Source organism: Rhea pennata, chromosome 3, assembly GCF_028389875.1.
Source record: "Rhea pennata isolate bPtePen1 chromosome 3, bPtePen1.pri, whole genome shotgun sequence".
Taxonomy (NCBI): domain Eukaryota; kingdom Metazoa; phylum Chordata; class Aves; order Rheiformes; family Rheidae; genus Rhea; species Rhea pennata.
Genome location: NC_084665.1, coordinates 29,810,749 through 29,831,959, shown reverse-complemented (window position 1 = coordinate 29,831,959; position 21,211 = coordinate 29,810,749). Strand labels below are relative to the sequence as shown.

Here is a 21,211-nt window from a genome sequence, read left to right as displayed (position 1 = left end):
ATTAGATGCTTGGTCCAAGGCCCAGTTTAAGTTTTTCACTTGGCTTTAGATTAAGTCTAAAGCAATGAAAGCTGAGGAAGTAGAGTTGAAAACAAACAAATCCTTTTATACTATATTCTTGCTATCTTGAAATAATCTGTCCCAGTGAATAATGCTGATAAAGAGAGTGCTCTACTGAAATAAAGTAGATCAACTACCTACAGAAGCTTATGCATATGTCAAAAATATCACGAAGTGCAAATGGTGAACTCAGTACAGGAATTAGTGAATCAAAAAACCAAAAACAATAACCAAATCAAATCTCAAACAATCAAAAGAAAAGTTTTGCCAAAAGTTGATGGGTTCATAGTCTTTCTGGACTGTTCACTTTGTAAAGTAGCAGGAAAGCTATTTTGCTTGTATTAATTTTATTGTAGAGCTTCTTCCATCTAGATATTATTCTTGATAGATCTGGAGTAAAGCATATTTGGGGAAGATAAGTATTCCTACCTTTGTAAGTAATCCTTTCATCGTTGGCTTGATTTCAGGCTGTATGAAAAGGGGACTAGCAGCCTGTATTTTAAGAACATTCTGTAGTACTTGGATCCATTCTTCTAAGATATTTGGAGAATCTGCAGTCAGGTAGTATGTTCGTTTTTCTGTGGTCAACTACAGAGTAATAGAAAAGTGCTGACCTTTAAGAACATTATAAATTCCACCCCACATGTTAAACAATGTAGTTTCACAAGTTTTGGCGGTTTATTCTTCCCCTAGCACTTTTCATTAATGAAATATTTGATGGCCGGGTATAGCAGGCAGACCTAAGACTTTACCTGAAAGATTCCAGGACAAAACTAATTTTATCTCTTTCGAGATATCTTCAGTCAATCCTAATGGCTGGTTCCCAAGACCACTCTTTTTATTTGTTTCTTTATTTAAATCTGATCTTTACAGCAATACAGGAAAGATTATCTAAGTTTAGGGCTTTCTATCCCTAGCTTCTAAAACTGAAATGATCCTGTTTCCAATGAAGGGCACTGATTAATTCTAAGCCTATAGTTCCCTATTGGACCAAAGGGTCAACTTCGGGGATGAAAGAAAAAAAAAATATTTAAGAACGGAATAAGAAAAGCAGACACCTGAATTGTTTGTTTTCCATCACCCCTCTCAATGTGGCTAGATGCATTTAGCTCAATTTGGCCTTGAGGTTTTCGAATTACATCACTCTGTATGGAAAGAATGGAAAAAGAAATACTTCTAAGCTACCATCAAATAGCAATAAATAATTATAGAACTAATTTAAGCATTAATCTTGTTCAGCGCTTCCTATTTAGACATGAGTACCTTGCACGGCTCTCGAGGAACTGAGTCCTGAATTACTGTCTAATAGCTCATACATCTGGAATGCATTTATTTTCCTTCTAACAGCCTTAGACTCAGTAAAAACAGGCTAATACTAAAGAGCAAATAAGTTACATGTACTTACTGGAGATTTGTAGTATAGTAATTCTCCTCCTTTAAGCACAAACCACCGTCGTTTCCAGGTCTTTACTTTACCACCCATTTTTAATAGATATCCAGATTTTTCCAAAGGTTCCTGATTATTTAAATGTTAGATAAAAAGTAATGAAGTATGCATATATACCTACAATCCCCAGAGATGTGTAGAAATACACACATGTGCATGCATGCACATACACACACACACTTTAATGATTTAAAAGCACATGCTAAATAACAGTATTTAATGAGACTTTAATTCCAAGTACATAGTTTTTATAAGCATCCATTAAGATAAATGCCATGAAGGTGGGACAACTAATTAATATCCATTAATTAATGTACATGAAAGAGAATAAATGATTTGCCCAGAACTATACAGAGGATTGAAAAATGTAACATAATGACTCCAGATTTTACTTTCTAAGTTTTGCTCTGTGAGGAAAATTTAAAATTAATTACTTTCATCACGAGTCAGTTGTATTCTGGAGTTGCCTGCCTTTTTTTCCATTCACTATATAGAAACCTCAGAATTATCCTCCACTTGTCTCAATTATTATAGTCTTCATCTGGCTAACTTACTGTTGACATATTTTGGTATTTATAATGCAGTCTGAGAATCAGCAAGACTGAATATAGAGATTTGGTAGCATTCTTTGTATATAAATATACACACAGCACAGACACACTTATTCTTTAACTACAATACTCACATTTTTTCCATTATCACTAGATGAGGAAGAGGTTTTAGGAAGTTTCTGCTCTGGCTCTGAATAGTCTGTATCTATTGAATATGCATCTGGAGGAATAGCATAGTCACTTTCTGAGGTCACAGAAGACAGAGACACACCTGAGTTAAAAGAAGAAAAATGTTTCTCTGTATTTTTTATTTATCACGTTATAAACAAGTGAGATCAGAACATCCCTGTAGAAAGTATCTGAGCAGCATCTGCAAGCAAACACAAATATCAGCATAAATTCAACAGGAACCATACATGTTTTTAAATATCAGCCCATAAAATTATTAGCATAATGCTAATAACTGCATCCCATTCTCTTCACAGTTAAACTGAGTTTAAGCCACTCATGAATGAAACAAATAAATATCTTTTATACATTATAACCCTCTATTATACAATTATACTTTTTAAAGGGTGGAGTTAGTCCCATACATCTTATTCATTCTCTAGACAATAAATGCAGGATCTGTAACCAAACTAAGCGACTTTCCCCTGCCCCTTTCTACCATTCTCTCTCCTGTATCTGGTTCTCTTACGGACTGCCTGTTTAGTAAAAAGCTAATCTTAAGAGGTTCTATATAATTAAGTTGTAGGTGAGTGGTAGATGGGTGGCTTTACTCTGCCATTACTATGTATTTTTATATAGAGATTTTCTAAAAAATCTAATTTTCAGATTTGACAATTGTTTTTAATTTATTAGCTTTAGTCCTATAAAAAAATGCACTGTTTTCAGTTCTAGTGAATCAACAATAAATATTCAAACTCTTCCTTTATTCATCATAGAAATAATTATTTTCGAACACATGAGCATACCTTTCAGTATAGACTTATTTTCTGACTACTGTACTATTTTGAAAGGTGACTGTCTAAGATTGAAATGAAGATTTCTTGTTTACTTTGTTTCTCTAATTTAATTTTTTAAAAAAGATCACTTTTCTCATTTCTCTGGTAAGTCATCTGGGCTTGAGAATGAGTTCTTCTCTTCTCATATAACATCCTTTATAATAAAGATGCAGTAAGCTAATTATGCTCCTAATCAAATTTGCGATAATGCTCCTAATCAAATTTGTGATTGCCTAGATTTTTAAACAACATGATCTCAACAAAGGTATGGATCCACACATTTTATGGCTAAGAAAGTCTTCCATACATGAAATAATGCAAGAATGATCTACTGAGAAGGAAATATGAACAAGAAGAAAAGTTCCATTTTACATACATGGACATAAACTGGTGGTGATTCTAGCTATTAAATTAGCTAATTTACCTTTCCTGTTGTGCAAGCAGATAACACGAGATGCATCTGCAGCCACACCACTGTTTTTTGCTCAGTGACATGGAGCTGCAGGGAAGCAGGAACCATGGGTCCTTTTTACACTAGTGTAGGAAAACTTAACTACACCACTGGAAACAGGACAAATATAGACAAGCCCTTAGATCTTTTCCATTGGTGTTATACTAGAAGACAAAGGTTGTAGCAGAAATCCAGTAAAGGAGGAAATCCAGGCAGGGCAGGCTGTATAGCCTTGCCCTAAGGAAGCTGGTGAAGAGAGCTCTCAAGGAAAAGGTTCATCCTGCGTGACACTGCCAGGAGGCACAGGAAATGAAACAGTGCCTCAATACCACTTGGGGCTAACAATGAAAAATTGCTGGTGGACTACTGGTTGTATCTACTTACTCATGTGTTATGTTTGTGAAGCTCCAGCTAACTGGGATTTTAACATACATACCCAGTACTACTAAATAATGTCACTCTGCATTTTCAAAGCAATGTATAGTGCAGGATCTTAATGCACTTAATAAACAGTGAATTGAGTCTTGCTTGCACTACCCAGTGAAGAAAACCTCTCAGGGAGATGATACTGTCACCCCATGAGGAAGCATTCTATTTTTTTGTGAAGTATATTACTTTTCATTTTGCATATAGAAAACACATAAGTGCCTAGAGCTATAAGAGTTGTGTTCATCAGAAAAAGACCATTACTGGATTCAAGTGTTTCAACTAAGTTTTTTCACAGGATCTTAAGACAGCCACTACCCTTTATTGCATGAGATGACAGAACCAGATATTCTGTAGCGAAACTTTTCCTCATGCTTCTGATAATGTTAAGCTGTTATTTTGTTTCATATACTTGAATATATATATTTTTCCTGCTGGCAACTAGTTTTTTTCAGGTCATTTTACCTACATGTAGTTCAAAGTCACAGGAAATCCTTGGCATGACAGAGAATAAATAGAACAGAACATTTTGCTTTAAACACAAATGTCACTTTTCCCTCATGACAACAACTAGCTACTAGATTAATGCCTTAAAAAGAAGTCATCTATTATAGCAGCAATAGAGAAATGTCTTTTCTCCTGCTTGGATAGATTTGGGCTTTGAAAACTGAGATAACATCTTGATCCACATCTAAGTTGCCTATGTTGTTTAAGAAGAAATCCATTTCTACGAAGATACTGCAAACTGCCTAGTTTTCCAGACTTTCCAAATTTTACTTGTTCTTACAGTTCTTGCGTACCTCGTTTCATAGCCCGAGGACTACCTGGGCCGCTTCTGCTTCGGGAATCGGACTCAGAAGTCCTCGAGCTGGACCGAGAGCTGTCTTCTTCCTCAGATCCTGAAGATTCGTCTATGAATGGGCTATTGCTTATTTGAGTTGCCTTCTGCAGAAATTAACACAACATTCTTTGCAATTTTGCATGAAAGATACCAGTCATTTCCTTCATACTGTGGTAGAGCTCTGCTGGCTTTACAACATTCGAAATGGTTCTTATTCAGGCTGTAAGGTTTGGCACACAAATATCAACATCTGGCTGAATTCCCTGATGCCCTCTGTATCCTCAGCCACCCAACACTTAAAACAGCAAACTGAGGTAGCTCAAGGCTTAGGTCTTTTGAGACCGTAAAAGGTTGCCAAAAAACAAACAATGCTGTGACTAGTTACTGCTAGCTCTCTGAATATAAACAGCCTTGGCACCGACACAAAGACATTTCTACACATACACACACACTTTTAATTACGGTATTGAACGCCATGTGGCTCAGTTTAATCATTAACAAGTCTCTGGAAAAAATCAGCAAGGAACCTAAGAAAAACTGACCTGGGCTGGTAACATTTTATAAGCAGCAACATTTTTTTTCCCAGATATTTGACATTTCCATTACCTCTGGGGCTCTATGATCTCTAAACATGATCTTATGACATTTTTGGCCCGGCAGCATCAAATGTGAAAAAGCAAGTTCTCAGATGTGAAGCCTAACGGTATTTCAAAATTTATTATATGCGACAACAGTTACCCCTTTCAAAGTGCTGTAGACAGGAGTGGTCATGTTCTTATATATCAAAGATGTATATAATCCAGGTATGGAATATGAAGTTTGTGAAATCGCACCTAGAAAAAGTAACATACTGTACATAAATTATCTTCCTATTTTATCCTCCAATTTATGAAATTGTAATGTCATTTTTTGCATTGTACTGCTTTGCTATAAAAAGTGAACTAAATCCTGATTAGTTCTAGATGTGAGATCTATAGGTGTTTGAAATTTACAAGGGTTTTAAGAATCATAAATACATTGCAGTCATGACCACTAACCTTTTTTAAGTAGAATGTATGTATCTGCTACCTCAATACATAGTACAGAATATTCATAATGAATTGCAAAGAAAAGTGGAGCAAGCAAAATCACAAAGTCAATAGGCAAAGTAAGAGAAAAAAATGGAAGATGATGTCTGATTTTCTAGATTTTAAAGAGTAGGCAAATAAATCTTCACAAAAATATCTTAGAGGAACATGGTAGATTTGATCCTTTCTTACAAACCACCAAAAGAAGAGCATTTTTAGTTTATGAGACAATGAATAGCTAAACCACTTACTTTTGCTAAGAGAGTCCATGGTGAAAGCTTCAGACACCCGTAAGCCAGATTTGGCTACAGCATAAATTCTGCTTTCCTAACATAAAAGCAGAACAGATATTTTTGGTAGATAATTAAAACATAACAATGATTTTTCTTCTACTTAACCTCACCATAGTCTTTGTGTGAGTAAAAACATGTGATAAAATGGTTGATAAAATAGTGTCATCAGTAGCAGCAGAAAAAATGCAAATTTGCTTTTTATACCTTTTACTACTCCCATAGTTTATTTCAACTGTTTTTTTCACAATGCTTGCCTTTGTATCTAAGAGTTATATCAGGAGCCAAAAGACAGCTAGGGTGAGAATATTTTATCATGAAGACTGTATGTTAAGAACAGAGATCACCACTATGGAGGCAACTTTTCAACACAAAACTGCTCAAGCTACAATAACAAAATCCATTATGAAAAAATATGCACTAAAATATAGTCATAGCAAAGGTGTCACACTGAGACATTTGTCATCTCTGAATACTAAAAAGGATGGTAGAACTGCGAAAATGAGTCTAGACAAAGTTAATTTTGGATTTCGTGTAAAAAAAAATTAATTTCTATTCTAATTCTCTTTTGGACTGATGGCTTTAAAATTCTACCTGGAAATGTGATCAGTAATTTCTATAATCAATAGCTGATCTATGTTAACTTATTGTCTACACTGTGAATAGTACATTGCTTATAGCAAAGTGCTAAAACCAGCACTCTTAGGCTCTGCTGGCGTTAAAAAAATAGTAATTAAATAAATACAGGTGCAAGCATTGCCTTGTTGTATACATAAAAAAGGACATATGTAACTTAGAGGCAGCCTGGAAAATTTGGCCTTATTTACCAAAATATTGACTATGTTTTTAAATGCTGTGCTTCAAATCAAACTTGCGAGTTTGTCCTCTTAGCTACTGTTAAGACATTACTCTGTACTGTCACAAACAGATAGAGAATGAGAAAGGTAGAGACAAGAAGAATTATAAAGGAGAAGTATGAAAAAAAATTAATTTCAGGAGGAAAAGTATCTATAATCATACTTACCCAGGAGGGAAATCGATGCAATGGAGGGGTTGGAGGTTTGTTGCTAGCACCTTTTTTTGTCATATCACAAGGTTCCTGGGCTTCAACATTCTGCATTTCCGTGCAATCATAGGTGAACACTCCTTCATCAGAGCCAATCTCCATTTTCTCCAAAATATCTGTATCTTCTCCATCCACCAGATCAATGTCTGTTTCCTGAGGTCTCCATGGACGTATCATGCTTATAGCATTTCTATTTCTACCAAACATCCTGTCAGAACTCAGCTGGGGCTGGCTTAAATGCTTTTTTGCCAATGCTAAATTTAAACTAAGCACATTGGGAGTCCGTAACTTTGGAGGTGGCAAATTTGAGGGAGAATCTGACAGTGTTATGTATTGAGAACCTGCAGAAGTTGCTAGGATTGGGTGTTTAGGTGTTAGAGCAGGGGTTAAAATTGGACTTGGGGTATTTGCCTCACTGGATGAAGATGAATAATCTAGTCTCTGAGACTGAAATTTCTTATTCAGTTCATCTGAAGAGCTATCTTGGTCCTTCTTTTTACTTAGGTCCGAGTTGCACTTTCCAGTTGGATTGTTCTGACCTTTTCTCTGGGATCCTTGCTGCCAGGAGTACAGCTTTTTGTGCTGAGTCCTTTGGACACCAAAGCCTTCTTCTTCAAATAGAGAACTACTGTCATCAGATGCTGTCAAATACATTTCGTTCTCCAGTCTGCTGTACCTTGTGTTCTCTTCAGATGTGTGACTTGAGAGAGTCGACACACATCTAGATTTTAATCCTTTATTGTCTCCTCCATCCTCATCTGAGCTCCAGTCACTGCCAGTAGTGCAGGAATTCTTTGACATGTCACTGTCTACATCTTTTGATAAATAGCTCACTCTCACATTTTTATTCTGCTCTGATCCAGAAGAACTTTGTGGCAATATCTTCTGACCTTTATTGCTGTCATGTGCAGGACTAGCAAAGGTAGTTTCCAGGATATCCTTCTCTAGAAGAGAAGTACCATGAACATGAGAAAATTACTTTAGCACACTTGACTGCTAAAGGATTCTGTTATCATGTCTGCAAATAATAAGTAGGCAATTATTTTAAATACATAAGCACATTTAATATTGCTGGATTTTGTAAGTAATACCTTTAGAAGGCATTATACATTTTTGAGTGGAGCTGAAATTGTAACATTATTTGCCAAGGAACTGTAGCACACTTTACTATAATATTTAAAGGTAAAGCCAAAATAAAAATAACAGTAATTGCAAAGATGACCATAGAGGAGCCAAATCTTAAAATGAACTAGGTATGCGTGAAAACCAAAAAACTCAAAAAAGCAAAAAGACGCCTAAGAATATACATACATACTTACAACATACATACATATATATATATATATATATAGCTGCTAAGTATATATATCTAGCTGCTTCATTAAATTTAAAGAAAATTATATAAAGTTGATTAAAGCTTAACAGAAAAGATTTACAATAACAAATCAAGCATTCTGAGTATTTTTGTAGTGTTTATATACAGAAATGCCTTCTGTAAGTTATTACTGTATTCCCAGTGATGAATACTTAATATATGTACAGTGGCTCATGAAAATGCTTAGGGAAAGACATTGTGTCAAAATAGCTCTGCTTATGCAAAGCATTTTCTTTTACCTGGTTTTATAAGAGAAAACCAGCTTGAAGCATGTTGGTGAGGCCTATATGCTTCACCTGAATTAAAACAGATGTGTTAGTTAGGACTTTTCTACATAAAGACACTTAGGCAAGTTAGTTTATGTTAGATAGCTGTATAAAGTTAGAGTAGATTAGATAAGCAAACTGTTTTAATTTAGTCCAGATTAAAGTAAGTAAATCAAAAAAAATAATCTATTGCCATGAGGTTCTACTTCTCATCCTTTCACTTAAAAAAAAATTCTTATTTCAATTTCCTCACCTATAAAAATGGAAGTAATAATACATACCTTTATAATAAACTTGGTGTCATATAGACATACAAAATACTAATAGGTTCTATTTTAGTTTCTGATTTCCTACAAAACTCAAAAATTTTGGATACTATGATTAACTGTGGAGAAAATTTGAAGTCATAAATAGCTCTATGAGACTCCAAATGAGGAATAAGCGTCTCCTGCCTAGACAACTCATTGCTCCAGGGAAGCACCAAACTGCAGTGCACTTGCTTATGCTTGTAATAGCATAACAGCATATCAATTTGCTGGCATTACAAAACTTCAGAGTTGACTGGGAGAATTGCATGAACTGATCAGGAGTTTTCTTCCTTTTTTGGATAGGAAACAATGGTGCAAAAAGATACCCAAGACTCCCTTCTATATTTCTGTCCTTGATCACTCAGCTTCTCTTGTTGAGCTAGGGCATTAAGCTAACACTGGGACATCAGTGATAGCATAGACAAAACATACAGAAACGAGACTTAAGTGAGACTCTACACAGGCATAAAAACCTAGGGGACAGGCAGCCAGACCTGACCTAGAACAAGGTCCCTTCTCAGCAGCTAGAACGCTTGTCAACTTGTGTACGCTGCCAAACAAGGCATTCATGACATTACTGAGAAGCTAATGCTCAACAGGGTTTCTTAAGTAACAGAGAAAGAAGACTACTATGTGCTTTGAAAAATGCTGGTTTGGATACACTGAGGTAGTTGTCAACTTCAGTTTTCCACTTATGCCAGAATAAAATGATTGTACTGATGACTAAATACCTATTATGTCTTTGCTTTCAGTGTAGTCTGACTCTTTAGATGATGACTTGCTTATTTCTTGAAATTTAGGAGATGGTTGAGGACTTTTTGCTCGGTTTGAAAAGCATCCAAAAGTCAAACCGCTTAGTCGCTGACCTTCTCCAGGTTTTTGTGTTGAAGTAACTGATTTCTTGGTCGTAGCTTCTAAAGAATAATAATTCAGAAATCCAGTGTTAATAGGTCATGGCAAGCTATGTTATTAGCCTCCTTTACATTGTAGTGTAAAGTTCTTTTCTTTTAATATAACTACAGTTTAACAGAAAGATAATTAAATAATTTATTTTTGAATAATCATCTACCTGATACCTCCCCATATCAAAAGAAACCCAGAGTTAAGGTTCCAGTTCTTAAAGACTGATTTTCTAGTATAGAAAAAAAAGAAACAAATTTTAACAACTTTATTACAATAATATATAAAATATGTATTTAATACAGAGTGAAAACACAGTGCAAATATTCAATTTCATTCTGCTATGACGGAAATTAAGCCTATAGATTGGTCTAGCATATACAATATGGGAAAGACTCTAGAACAATAGTATTAAAACATGCGATTGCATTCCCTTCAGATAAAAAGATTTGCTCCAGCAAATATAAAGGAGTAATTTACCAGGCTTAAAAGGTATACATCTAGAACTTCAAGAGTAGATGAAAGCACAAAATAATTAATTGCCTCAATAGCATGTACTCTCCCCTAGGCACAGCTATTCTACCAGAAGCTCACATATGGCAGTGCTGTTTATCCCTGTTTTTAAAAGGTTCTGTGGCAGATCTAGGAACAAAAGCTCTCATCCTTACCTGCAAACGGTTTAAAACAGTAATTAAATGACTAAGAAGAATAGAATAGTAAGGTACTTCAATGATCATAATCATGGCCACTGCAAATGGTATTCAATTTCTTAATATTTTTGAGCATATCAATAAATGTATGATGAAAACTAGTTAACCTTCTTCTCAAAAAGCCTTTGAAGAGATCTCTCAGAAAAGGATGACTAAAGAAATTAAGGACTGAAGAGTAAAGATTACGTATTGATCAAAAATAATGAAGAAACAAAACATATTTTCTTCATTAACAGAGGCGTACCTTAGTTAAAAAGCTTTATTTTGTATATATATATATATATATATATTTATATATTTATATTTTACATATTGTGTATCATATGTATATGTACACAGATACATACAGAAATACACATATTTATATACTATATATATATAATATGAGCTGTATTATCAAGAAACAAGAGTTAGGTAGCAACCTAACAAGATTTTTCAGATGATACTAAATTATTAGGTTAGCCAGCTACACAGAAGACATAGGAATCTTCAGAGAGACTTGAAAAAAACTGATGAACATGCAACACAGTAGCTAATAAAATTAAACTTCCATTAATGTAAAGTAATGTTGTTTGGAGGGGGTGTTCCTCCTTCCCAAAATTACATTTTATATCTTTTTAAATTAACTATATTCAGTCAGAAAGGAATCTGGGTGTTGGACTGTCTTAATGAAGGTTTTGAATCATTGTGGTCAATTATAATAATTAACAAAAAAAACAGATTAGAATTCTGATTCTGAGCTGAATATTTTCTGGAAAGGTAAATGCAGATAAGACATTCATCTATTCTGTAACAGTGATAAGATCTATCTAACAAATAAGTGAAAGTAAAGATCTGCAACAAATTCAGTCAAACATTACTACTTGCAAAACCTCTTTAATAACAGAAAGAGAAATATCTATTCACACAGCAAAACCAGCTGTGGTTTGTCTTCTTCTCTTTTTAATAAAAATTTGGTTACTGTTTGCCTAGCAGCTTTATGTACAGTCATTCTGAGGTCACTAAGTTTATACTCATTTGAATCTTTGAGGTTTTCTGCAGTATTTCAATTACTTGGATACCTAAATTATTAGGATATAGTCAGAATTATGCCATACATAGAAAAGTTTTTAAAAGACTGGTGTCATTTACCTTGCAGTTTAGATTGTACTGTTTTCATCTCTTTTGTTTGCTTTTGGTTCATCAAGCGAAGGTTCTGATTTTCCACTTCTAACTAAAAGCAAATAAATTTAAGCTCATTCACTGGTAAAACAATTTCTAAAGTTTCTAACATCATCTAGATTTTCTCTGAATTTTTGATTTCTAAACCTGAAGCTATTTCAAGTGGTAAACTCTTCTCTGCTATTTCTCTTAATGTCGGTCTGTGCATTTGTTTACTCAAAAAAAAAAATGAAATTATCTACAATGATTAATTATTTGCACAACGTTTACTCTAATAAAATTATTCTCCAATCACATAAATCCAAGACTGCTTTTAAAAGTCTGAATATTTTTTTTTTTTAAAAGTGTAGGTTTGGATATTTTTAACAAAAGCAAAAGGCTAGAATTACAAGCAAACTTTTGTGCCATTTGGAAAATGCAAGAGAAAGCAGAGGAATTAGGGAGAATGATGGTCCTAACGCTTCCTGCTACTCCACAGCAAAGTTAAAGAAAATATGTATTTAAGAAGTTTATACAAAGAAAAAGAACTCCTATGAGAACAAAAAAACCCTCAAAATCCCACTGCTACAGCCCACTACCAGGAAGCAAGAGGCATTGGTTCAAACTCCTGCTCCAAATTAGGCAAAGAGAGGATGTGAATCTCAGTGTCCCACAGCATGGATAAGGGAACCATCAGTTCCTCTTCCCAGCAAGTGGCACCTAGCAACCCTGTAAAACTGGCTCGGGACTCAGTACTTTTCAAATTGAATAGGTTTAGTCACATTTGATTACACTCAATTGCACTTTCTATTAAATGATTTTAAGATCTTCCCTCACAGTCTAATGCTAAACATTATTTCTAGCTTCCTATTTAAAAATAATGTCATAACTTAAATGGCTTTTAACTGGAATGAGCATAATTTCCAGTTAACCACAGAAGCGCAGGATTTTAACTCTTATGAGTGGGCAAGTTTAAATTTAATCTAAATGTAAGGAGCAGAAAGAGCACAGCTGCATACTGAAACTGGCACCCTGAGGCAGGGCAAAGAGAGCTCACCACAGCAGGGAAACAAGGGACAAAACCGGTCTCTTTTGGGAATAGAGCTGGTGCCCCTGAAGCTACTCATGACTAAGAACACACTGGGCAATAGAAAATGAAAAATGATCAAGTCCTTTTCTTCTGCCAGCTCCCAACAGATGTGGTCAATATTTGGAGGATTATTCACAATTTAAGCATCTACTTAAGCAAGCTACGTTAGACAGCTAATATCTCCAGCAATTAGCAGAGATGATTAGATCTTCCAGGGAGCAGTTCTGGGTCTTCTCTCCATAAAGCAGACCCTGAGATACTAACTTAGTTGGCCAACTTAGTAATCTTAAGTGACATGGATACTCTTCCCCTCTGTGCTGCTGTTTTCATTTTTCTCCTTTTAAATAAATAACTATTGCATCTCATGAAACTGGTAAACATTTTTTAACTATGACATTACCCTCTTTAGCAGCCAGAAAGCCTAAAGGATATTAGGCCAGATCTTGTATTTTCTGTATTACAAATACTGTCACAAAAGTTGTACCTCATGGAGCTTGACTGTCACCCACTCTTTTATTTTAGCTGCTTTTTCTTCTATAATTTTAGCTTCTTGTAGTCTTACTTGCTTCTGGAAAAAAAAATGACAAAAGCATAGCTTTCACTGAGTATTTTTGTCTGGCTGAGTAGTCTCCTCAGACATAAATTCTAAAGTTTGCTTTAAATAATTTAGTCTCCTTGGCAATACACGGTGTTTTGTTTTTAAATGATGAATATGCCCTTTATAGACGCTGCTGTTCCTCTAAGAAAAATGAAAAATTTTCAGAGGAGACAGTCCAGAGGAAGACCCTTAAGATCTCTCTTTAAAATTAAATACTCTTTTAAAGGAAGCCAGAACACAATTTGCAAGTGAATAAATCTGATTCAGATGACATGCTCCCAATAGGAAACTCCTTAATCAAACAACAGAACTAATTCTAAACTTTTCTGTCCTCTATCGATCTTAAATTCTTTTCTTGCCTTTTACATAATTGAGAATTGCTGCTCATCTTTTAAAAATAGTTATTTCTAACCTGTTCTTCCAGTTGTTGCTCCAATTTTTGTATTGTATCATTTTTTTCTTGTATCAGCATCTCCAGATCTTGACATCTCTTATACAACCTGGTTTCTGATTCACTTGTTTGAATGTTAGCAGCTTTTAATTTTTCTTCCATAACTTGCACCTATTTGGAAGGTCAAACATAACACTGTTTTAATAAATAAACAAGCATATAAAAACACAGTACTCAAAGAAATACAAATTATTACAGGTACTCTAAAAAATGGCTAATACCTGGCTTATAGTAAGGAGCACGTTCTAACTATGAATTAGTACGTGAACATTCGCATTCTTACAATTTTAAGTTTCTATCTGTTCCTACCATGAGATAAGAAGGATTTTTAGGGGATATCACAGATATGTTTATAAAATTATTGCAGTACATACACCTGCCATTTGGAATCAAAAGTAAACTCTGGTTAAATATGCAGCCTCAAACTCTTTCTTTAGATGACAATTTATTACAAGAATGATGAACAACATAGAATAATCCTATTTACTGATTATATTGGATAGCCTTTTTCTCAAAGATTTTCTCAAGTAAGTTAATGTTTTCTCTTCCTTTTGTTTCCACTTGCATCGTATATCAAAGACTAATGCTGTATCAATAAAGAAGAAAAAAATACTATGCTGTAAAGAAGTTCATTACGTGCATCTATTTTGGATTTTTTCTTTTAGCTTTGATTTTACTGTAGACAAAACTCCAAACTTGACAGTGAGTGAAGCAGTTATAATATCCCAGGTAAGACAGATCAATAGATTAAAAAATTTGTCTTCTCCCTTTTAAACAGTATTTAAGAAAAATAGCAATTTTCTGAATTTCCCTTGGTAACAGTACTTTAACATGCACATAGCTAGTGGAGACATTTTTAATTTAGATATACCTGCTGAAAAGCCCTCTGTGCTTGACGATCAGCATCTATAACTTGTCTCTCAAGCTGCTGCATCTGTAAATACATAAAAAACATACAGTAAAATGCCCGTGCCTTCTGCCCACTGCCAGAAATACTACAGTGAAACGTATCTTCATGGTCTGTTTTGATAGATTGTGAGCAAAAGCTTAAAAAATAAATAAAAGGATAAACTGCATGTCAGTCTGGGATGGTATTTATGATTATGAGCATATATATTCTTTTTAGTATAATCTTGTGGCTGCTGTATGACATACTGCTTTTTTTCCCTGCTACCAAGAGCAGAAATCACTTTGACAATAACCCTTAGACTTTTCTCAGCCATGTTTCTAGTCTTAAAAAATGCTAAGCTCCTTCATTACTTGGAAAATTATACAGTTTGACCATTAATTCTTCTAAAGTTGACAAATCCAGCTTTTGGGAGGAATTGTGCTAATGGGACTGTTCCTGAAGGAAGCGGGATGCAGCGCAAGGGCCACTAGGACTAACAGGACTTAGATGCCGCACAGAAAAGTTTGGGAAAAGCACAGTAGAAACTGGTAAGAGAGAGACTAGCATGATGAGGGGGGTGTAGGTCCCTTCTGAGTGGCGAAGGGCCCTGATGTATTACTTTGTAATAGGTCCTAATAAATCACAGTCCCACCCTTCGCACTGGGCCCCTGAAATTCCCTGCATTTTGCATAATTTATTTTGAAGGCTTTTCCAACAATGTGGTACAAAGTGGGCCAGAAACATATACTTTTGTTAATAGCTTTCTAGTCTGATTTTGGTAAACAACGTAATTATGAGATTTTTTTAAAGTTTTTTTTTTCTTTTCAGTTTTGAAATCATACTAGAAAGTACCTAAGGAAATTAGTATGTTGTTCCATAATTTAAGGATTGGAAATTGGTTCTCAGGAAATACCTACCTATAGATAGTTCATCTTAGGAGGATAAAACATCAAACACTTAACATTAGTATACTCAGTATTCAGCTTCAGAATTATTCACAGAAAAGCAAATGCTACAAATGATGCAAATGAAAACCACTTACTCTTTCTACAACTTACTACTTTTTTTAAAATAATCAGTTTCATTCTGCCCTTCTGGTATCTAATATCTGACATCTTTCAGTTTCTTACTCCCTCTCTTTTTTTTCTCTTTTCTCCCCAATTATGCTGTCAATCGCATGGAACAGTTTCCAGTATTTTTAGCACTTCATCCAGAAAAGGACAGAGAGTCATCATTTTCTATCAATCAAAAACTAAAAAAAAGGAAAAATGAGTTTTCACAACTAAAAGGTGTGACTGGCCTTGTAGTACTTTCTAACTCGACATAAAAACTGAAGCCTCCCTCATACTCCCACATCGCTTTATTGACCCTAGAGCAAGGGGCAGTCCACGCTGGACCTGGTTACTGCTGCGTCCCTCTTGAGCGGCTGTGCAGGAACAGTCCGCAGGACGTGACAGTCCTGGTCATTCAGGCACCAACTGTTTGGACAGCGAGACAGGGAATTAAGTCTACGTAGTCTCGACAGACCTCAAGTTGGTTTCCCAGGAGGAACATGAAGGGAAAGGGCCAATATGACACTGATACCATTCTGCACGGAAGCTGCAGATTTTCTATCTCACCCTGAATGGAGCAACTTGAAATCATGGCTCAACAAACTTAATTGAAGAAATATTCTTCTCATGTACATTCAGGATAGGCTCAAGCCCCTTTCAAGATCCAGTAAGGATTCTGAGGTCCCCTTTGATTATCTGTATTTTTTGTTTTATAATCATTACTATCAGGAATACATAAGTTTTATGCACATTAACTACCGGCACATGCACACTGATTACAGGACAATGTCAACACAGGTACAGAGGAAGAGACTGTTACTTTAATCTGCACTTTCTTTTTCTCTTTGAAAATGTAAAAATCTTCCCAAAGTTTTCAGACAATCTGTAAGTGCATGCTGCACCAATTATCTGAATTATGGAAAATAATATCTATTGTTAGAAACAGATTTATTCTTAAACTTAGTAAGGAAATAACCACTCTACATCTGACATTCATCAAATCAAGCTATTTTTGTTCAAGCAATGAATAGAGAAATGCCACATGTGAATAAATACTGGATGGTTTGAAGAAACATAACAGCAATAAAAAGAGGTGTAGTGCCTTGGAGGTCTGGTCAGTGAAGCACAACAGAAATTAAATGGGGATTTTTTACAGTACAAAAGCAAATTACAGACTATTTTTGAAGTTCATCTGGAAGTTTCTTGAGATTTCAGAAATGTTCAACATACATGTTTGTGCAAGTAAATGAATTTTTCATTACATCAAAATATCTGTTGCATGAAACCCAATCTACCTATTTTCTGCACCAAAGGGTATCAGTTCAAAAGTCACCACTCTCATGTCAAAAAACTTCCCATGTATATGCTTATGCATATAGAAAAAAATAGAGATTATTGTTCCTGTAGTGTGCATTAAAGAAAAATTACACCTCCTCATTGACAATATTCTTGGTATTTTGAATCATTATTTAACAAAGGAAAATCTTTTATTTAAAAAACTCATAAAGAAAGACTAAAGCTGTAGCCAGTACTTCCTTCTTGAGGTCTGAAAATATCTGTTATTGGAAAAAACCAAAAAGGTAATTCTTTTTATCAAAGTAATTTTTCAAGGTAAAAGTCTGTCCCATTAATATTTAGAAATTGCATCAGTGCATAATGCAGTGTCTCCTCACTTTTAATAGTATAAAGAATATAGTTGTATCATGCAGATTTTATAGAAAACTTAGTGTATGCTATTTTGAAATAAATAAATACAGGGGGAAAAAAAAGCAACGAATGAAGAGAAAAAAAATCCATCACTTCTCTGTAAACCTTTCAGCACATACTAGTAATAGCTGAGAGTTTTTAAAGAGCAAAACTGAGTTAAAACCTAGTGTTTCTGAACCAGTAACTGAGAGTGTCTACAAAGTGCAGTATTTCGAGTGACTTGAGAACAATTTAGAGCCTGTGTTTTTCTCTTGCATTTCAATTTTTAGATTCATCTCTGGCTGAAAAAAGGCCCAAACCATCCATGGCTAAAAAACAGTGTTCCACAATGAAAGGAGTAAATCTATCCATTTATGGTTTAGTGAGGTAGCAGTCCTCACACCACATACGGTTTACCCAAACTGAAGAAACACATAACCTTTAAACTGGATGCAGTACAAATGTGGTATAGAATAACTTAAGACACACAATCTAATATTAAAGAAATCTGAGCAGAGCTCTGTTGTAAATTATTACCAAGGAACTTAAGGTGCTGTGTCTTGCCTATATAGCCACACTCACATTAGTAAGGGTATGTTTGTAGTTCTGTGAGCTAATATGGGAATACTGAGTCCCCTACACATAAATAAATAGGGAGAAGGAGTGAGGGATAAATACACATGTAGCTGTCTTTCAGAGCAGCAAATAGGCATAGAAAGGTGACGAATAATCATTGCCTGGCATCTCCTTTTACAGATCGACTGAAAAAGGGTTTGGAATTGCCTTCTAATAGCGGCTGTACATGCGAAAGATCTGACTTTTTACATGGTGCTTCGTAAGTTTATACATGGGTTTAATAACATGCCTGCCAGCTATTCCAGAGCACTGTGTAAGACCAAGATTTCCCCTCTCAGTTCTATATTCCTGTTTTGCCTCAAACATTTGATCACGTCTCTGCATTTCCTTAAGAGCAAGTGCTGCTTAAAACCAAGTTATCTTTTTGTCAGTGGCTTTGAGCACTATTAGTGATTACCTAAGCTAAGCTTAGGAAAACACACTGATGTTCCTCCTACTTTTTTAACTCATTTATTTAAAGGCTGTCTGTGTATGTTCCATTCATATTTTCCAACATTATTCCTTCTATCTTGACACTGATTTCTCTTTCATATATCATGCATCTTCCAGAAGGCCAGTGCTAAACCTTTATAAACTACAACAAACTTTAAAGTATGAATTAACCAGTTAAGACATGTAAGCAAAACGCAGATAGAAGTGGAATGTAAAATCATGTTATTAACATTTAACAGGAAAAATAAATAGGAAGAGGAATTATCACATGCGTTGCTTAAAATATACTTTGTTCTTTACTAGATGATATTTTATTCCAGAGGCAACACAGTAAGTAGAGGGTCTTATCTTTTATATAACTTTGCAACTTTTAACCAGTAATGGAAGATTATCTTGTCTTATAAATACAGGAACTGGTATTTCAGATCAACGTATAGTCACAAAATGAAGTATACATCAATTAAAAAAATAAATTAGATACCTTGGCAGAAAAGCCTTTTCTTAGAACAAAATGAAACATACAAAAATATTTCTCAAAATCTTTTTGTCATAGACCTCAAGTATAAGGCTAATGCATTGTCTTAAGGGGCTCAAATTCCCTAGGCTAACCACAGATCAAATCTGACGAATTTTCTTCACTATTTTACTGCTGTATAATATATTTAACATTAGCATTTGTCACTGTTTCGTACATGAAAAAAAATCTTTAGATAAAAAAAAAGTTATTTAGATGAAACCCCCAAAGCTACAGCCTTAGTTTTCCTCCAAATCCCACGAAAGGGCTCACTTTGGTTATGACTGCTGGCAAAACTCAGCTTAGTGCTTACAACTCAGCAGCTGGCAAGCTGTCACTTTTCATTGCACTCCCACTTTTTCCTTCTCCCGTCTCCTCTTTTCTTATTATTAATTAAAAGGAAAAAAACCTACAATTCTTCTCATGAACAAAGCACTGTCAACTATTCCTCTGCAGATCTGTTACCTATCCAACCCCTCCTCTCCACTTTATCTCCTTCTGTCTTCAGACTGTTCACACCATAGGGATCATCTCTTTTCTCTGCCGAATTGTGGTCAGAATTATGGAGTGCAAAATAATTCAGGTCTTTGAAGCCAACCATTACGTATATAAGGCATATGTACATACACATACTCCTGCTGTTCCTCCTGAAGATTGCTAATAATTCTGCAGTAACAAAATCACAATATCTAGTTCATTTCCAACTACAGAAATGCCTAGCACTGTTCTCCTAGCTAGGCAAAAGGTGCTTCTTAACTGTTAAGTCTCTCTTAAATTTGCTATTTATGTGAACTATGTTTACTATGAAATCCTTCCCTTAGAACAAAATGAAACCTACAAAAATTATCAGTCTTCATCTATTCAATCTCCAGAATGATCAGCCTCAAAATTTTTATCAGTCTCTGTCACATGGGAGCACCAAGTTACATTTTGAGTTCTTTTGAGTTCTTTTCAAACTTTAAAAATGATTTTAAGAGAATTATTTTAGCTTAAATGGTTTCTCCAGAGCTCGCTATATGTATGAAAAAGTACAAAATAAAAAATCAATCTTTTTACATTTCAGCTGAATTCTAAAAAAAATTACTGATTTTGGGGAAAAAATATATAAATTAAAAATACAGAACAGAAAAGCCCAGGGAGAGAAGTCTTCTAGAACTGGTAGACTAGGACTACTGCCAATAAACAGATGGACAGACTTAGAAAAGTTAAATTCAGTAGTGGAATTTGGGGAGGCAGTGTCACGAAGGTCAATTGAGCAACTTGTAATCTTGGCTGAATAATTAGTTTGTGCTTTTCCCAATTTCAGTCATAAGATTTTCTTAAGCTTTGTTGGAATGTTCTTTCTGGCTCTCTCCTTTCCCAATTCAGATCTTATCTTGTCTTATAAAAACACAGGCAAATACAAATTATGTATATTTCCAGTCTGGTAGAAATAGATGTTACCATATTCAAAATCTTGAGAGAAGGGAAGATACTATTTTGACAGGATGGAAGAGTGCTCAAAGGCATGCCTGGACAGATAGGGAAAAGAAGTCTCATGTATTTCTTAAGGTGTAATATCTGGCTGTTGATCTCCCTACTGTAAGGCAGATACCTGTTTTGTTTTATCATGGTACTGCAACTGTGTAGGTTCTGCTACTTTTGTCTGGCTGAACTGTGGCTTCTGATAAGTGGACAGAACTGTAATGCAATTTAGAGTCAGAACATGAACATCAAAAACAGGAAGCCTTTCCTCCTACCACTCTGAGAGGTGACTTCTATCAAAGGCACAAGTCAGTGTCAAAGTCAAAAAAATTGAAAACTTAACTTGATTGAAACTGAATTTGTTCATAAAATTCAAGTGTATATGACATCTAGGGAACATAGATGATAAAGGGGCAAGAGGTTCCAGAAAAGTATAAGACAGTATAGTGCAGTCTGAAGACACAACAGATATTTAAAAGCTAAAAATACTCATGAAC

The 21,211-nt window shown here is 34.9% G+C and overlaps 1 protein-coding gene across 5 annotated transcripts in view; it reads right to left on the bottom strand.

Moving 5' to 3' along the window:
* PLEKHH2 (pleckstrin homology, MyTH4 and FERM domain containing H2) overlaps nt 1-21,211 on the bottom strand; it is a 55,527-nt gene that overhangs the window by 23,312 nt on the left and 11,004 nt on the right. For 3 of the 5 annotated variants that reach the window (XM_062571900.1, XM_062571903.1, XM_062571901.1), the window contains exons 4-16: nt 14,913-14,975; nt 14,003-14,152; nt 13,477-13,560; nt 11,894-11,975; nt 9,884-10,066; nt 7,162-8,147; nt 6,099-6,174; nt 5,519-5,613; nt 4,740-4,884; nt 2,193-2,329; nt 1,466-1,576; nt 1,119-1,205; nt 490-648 (exon numbers count right to left, since the gene is read on the bottom strand). In XM_062571900.1, the coding sequence (XP_062427884.1) occupies nt 490-648; nt 1,119-1,205; nt 1,466-1,576; nt 2,193-2,329; nt 4,740-4,884; nt 5,519-5,613; nt 6,099-6,174; nt 7,162-8,147; nt 9,884-10,066; nt 11,894-11,975; nt 13,477-13,560; nt 14,003-14,152; nt 14,913-14,975 (2,358 nt within the window). Of the gene's footprint in view, nt 1-489; nt 649-1,118; nt 1,206-1,465; nt 1,577-2,192; nt 2,330-4,739; nt 4,885-5,518; nt 5,614-6,098; nt 6,175-7,161; nt 8,148-9,883; nt 10,067-11,893; nt 11,976-13,476; nt 13,561-14,002; nt 14,153-14,912; nt 14,976-21,211 lie in introns of those variants that run through there. The other 2 variants (XM_062571902.1, XM_062571904.1) reach the window with 2 other exon arrangements.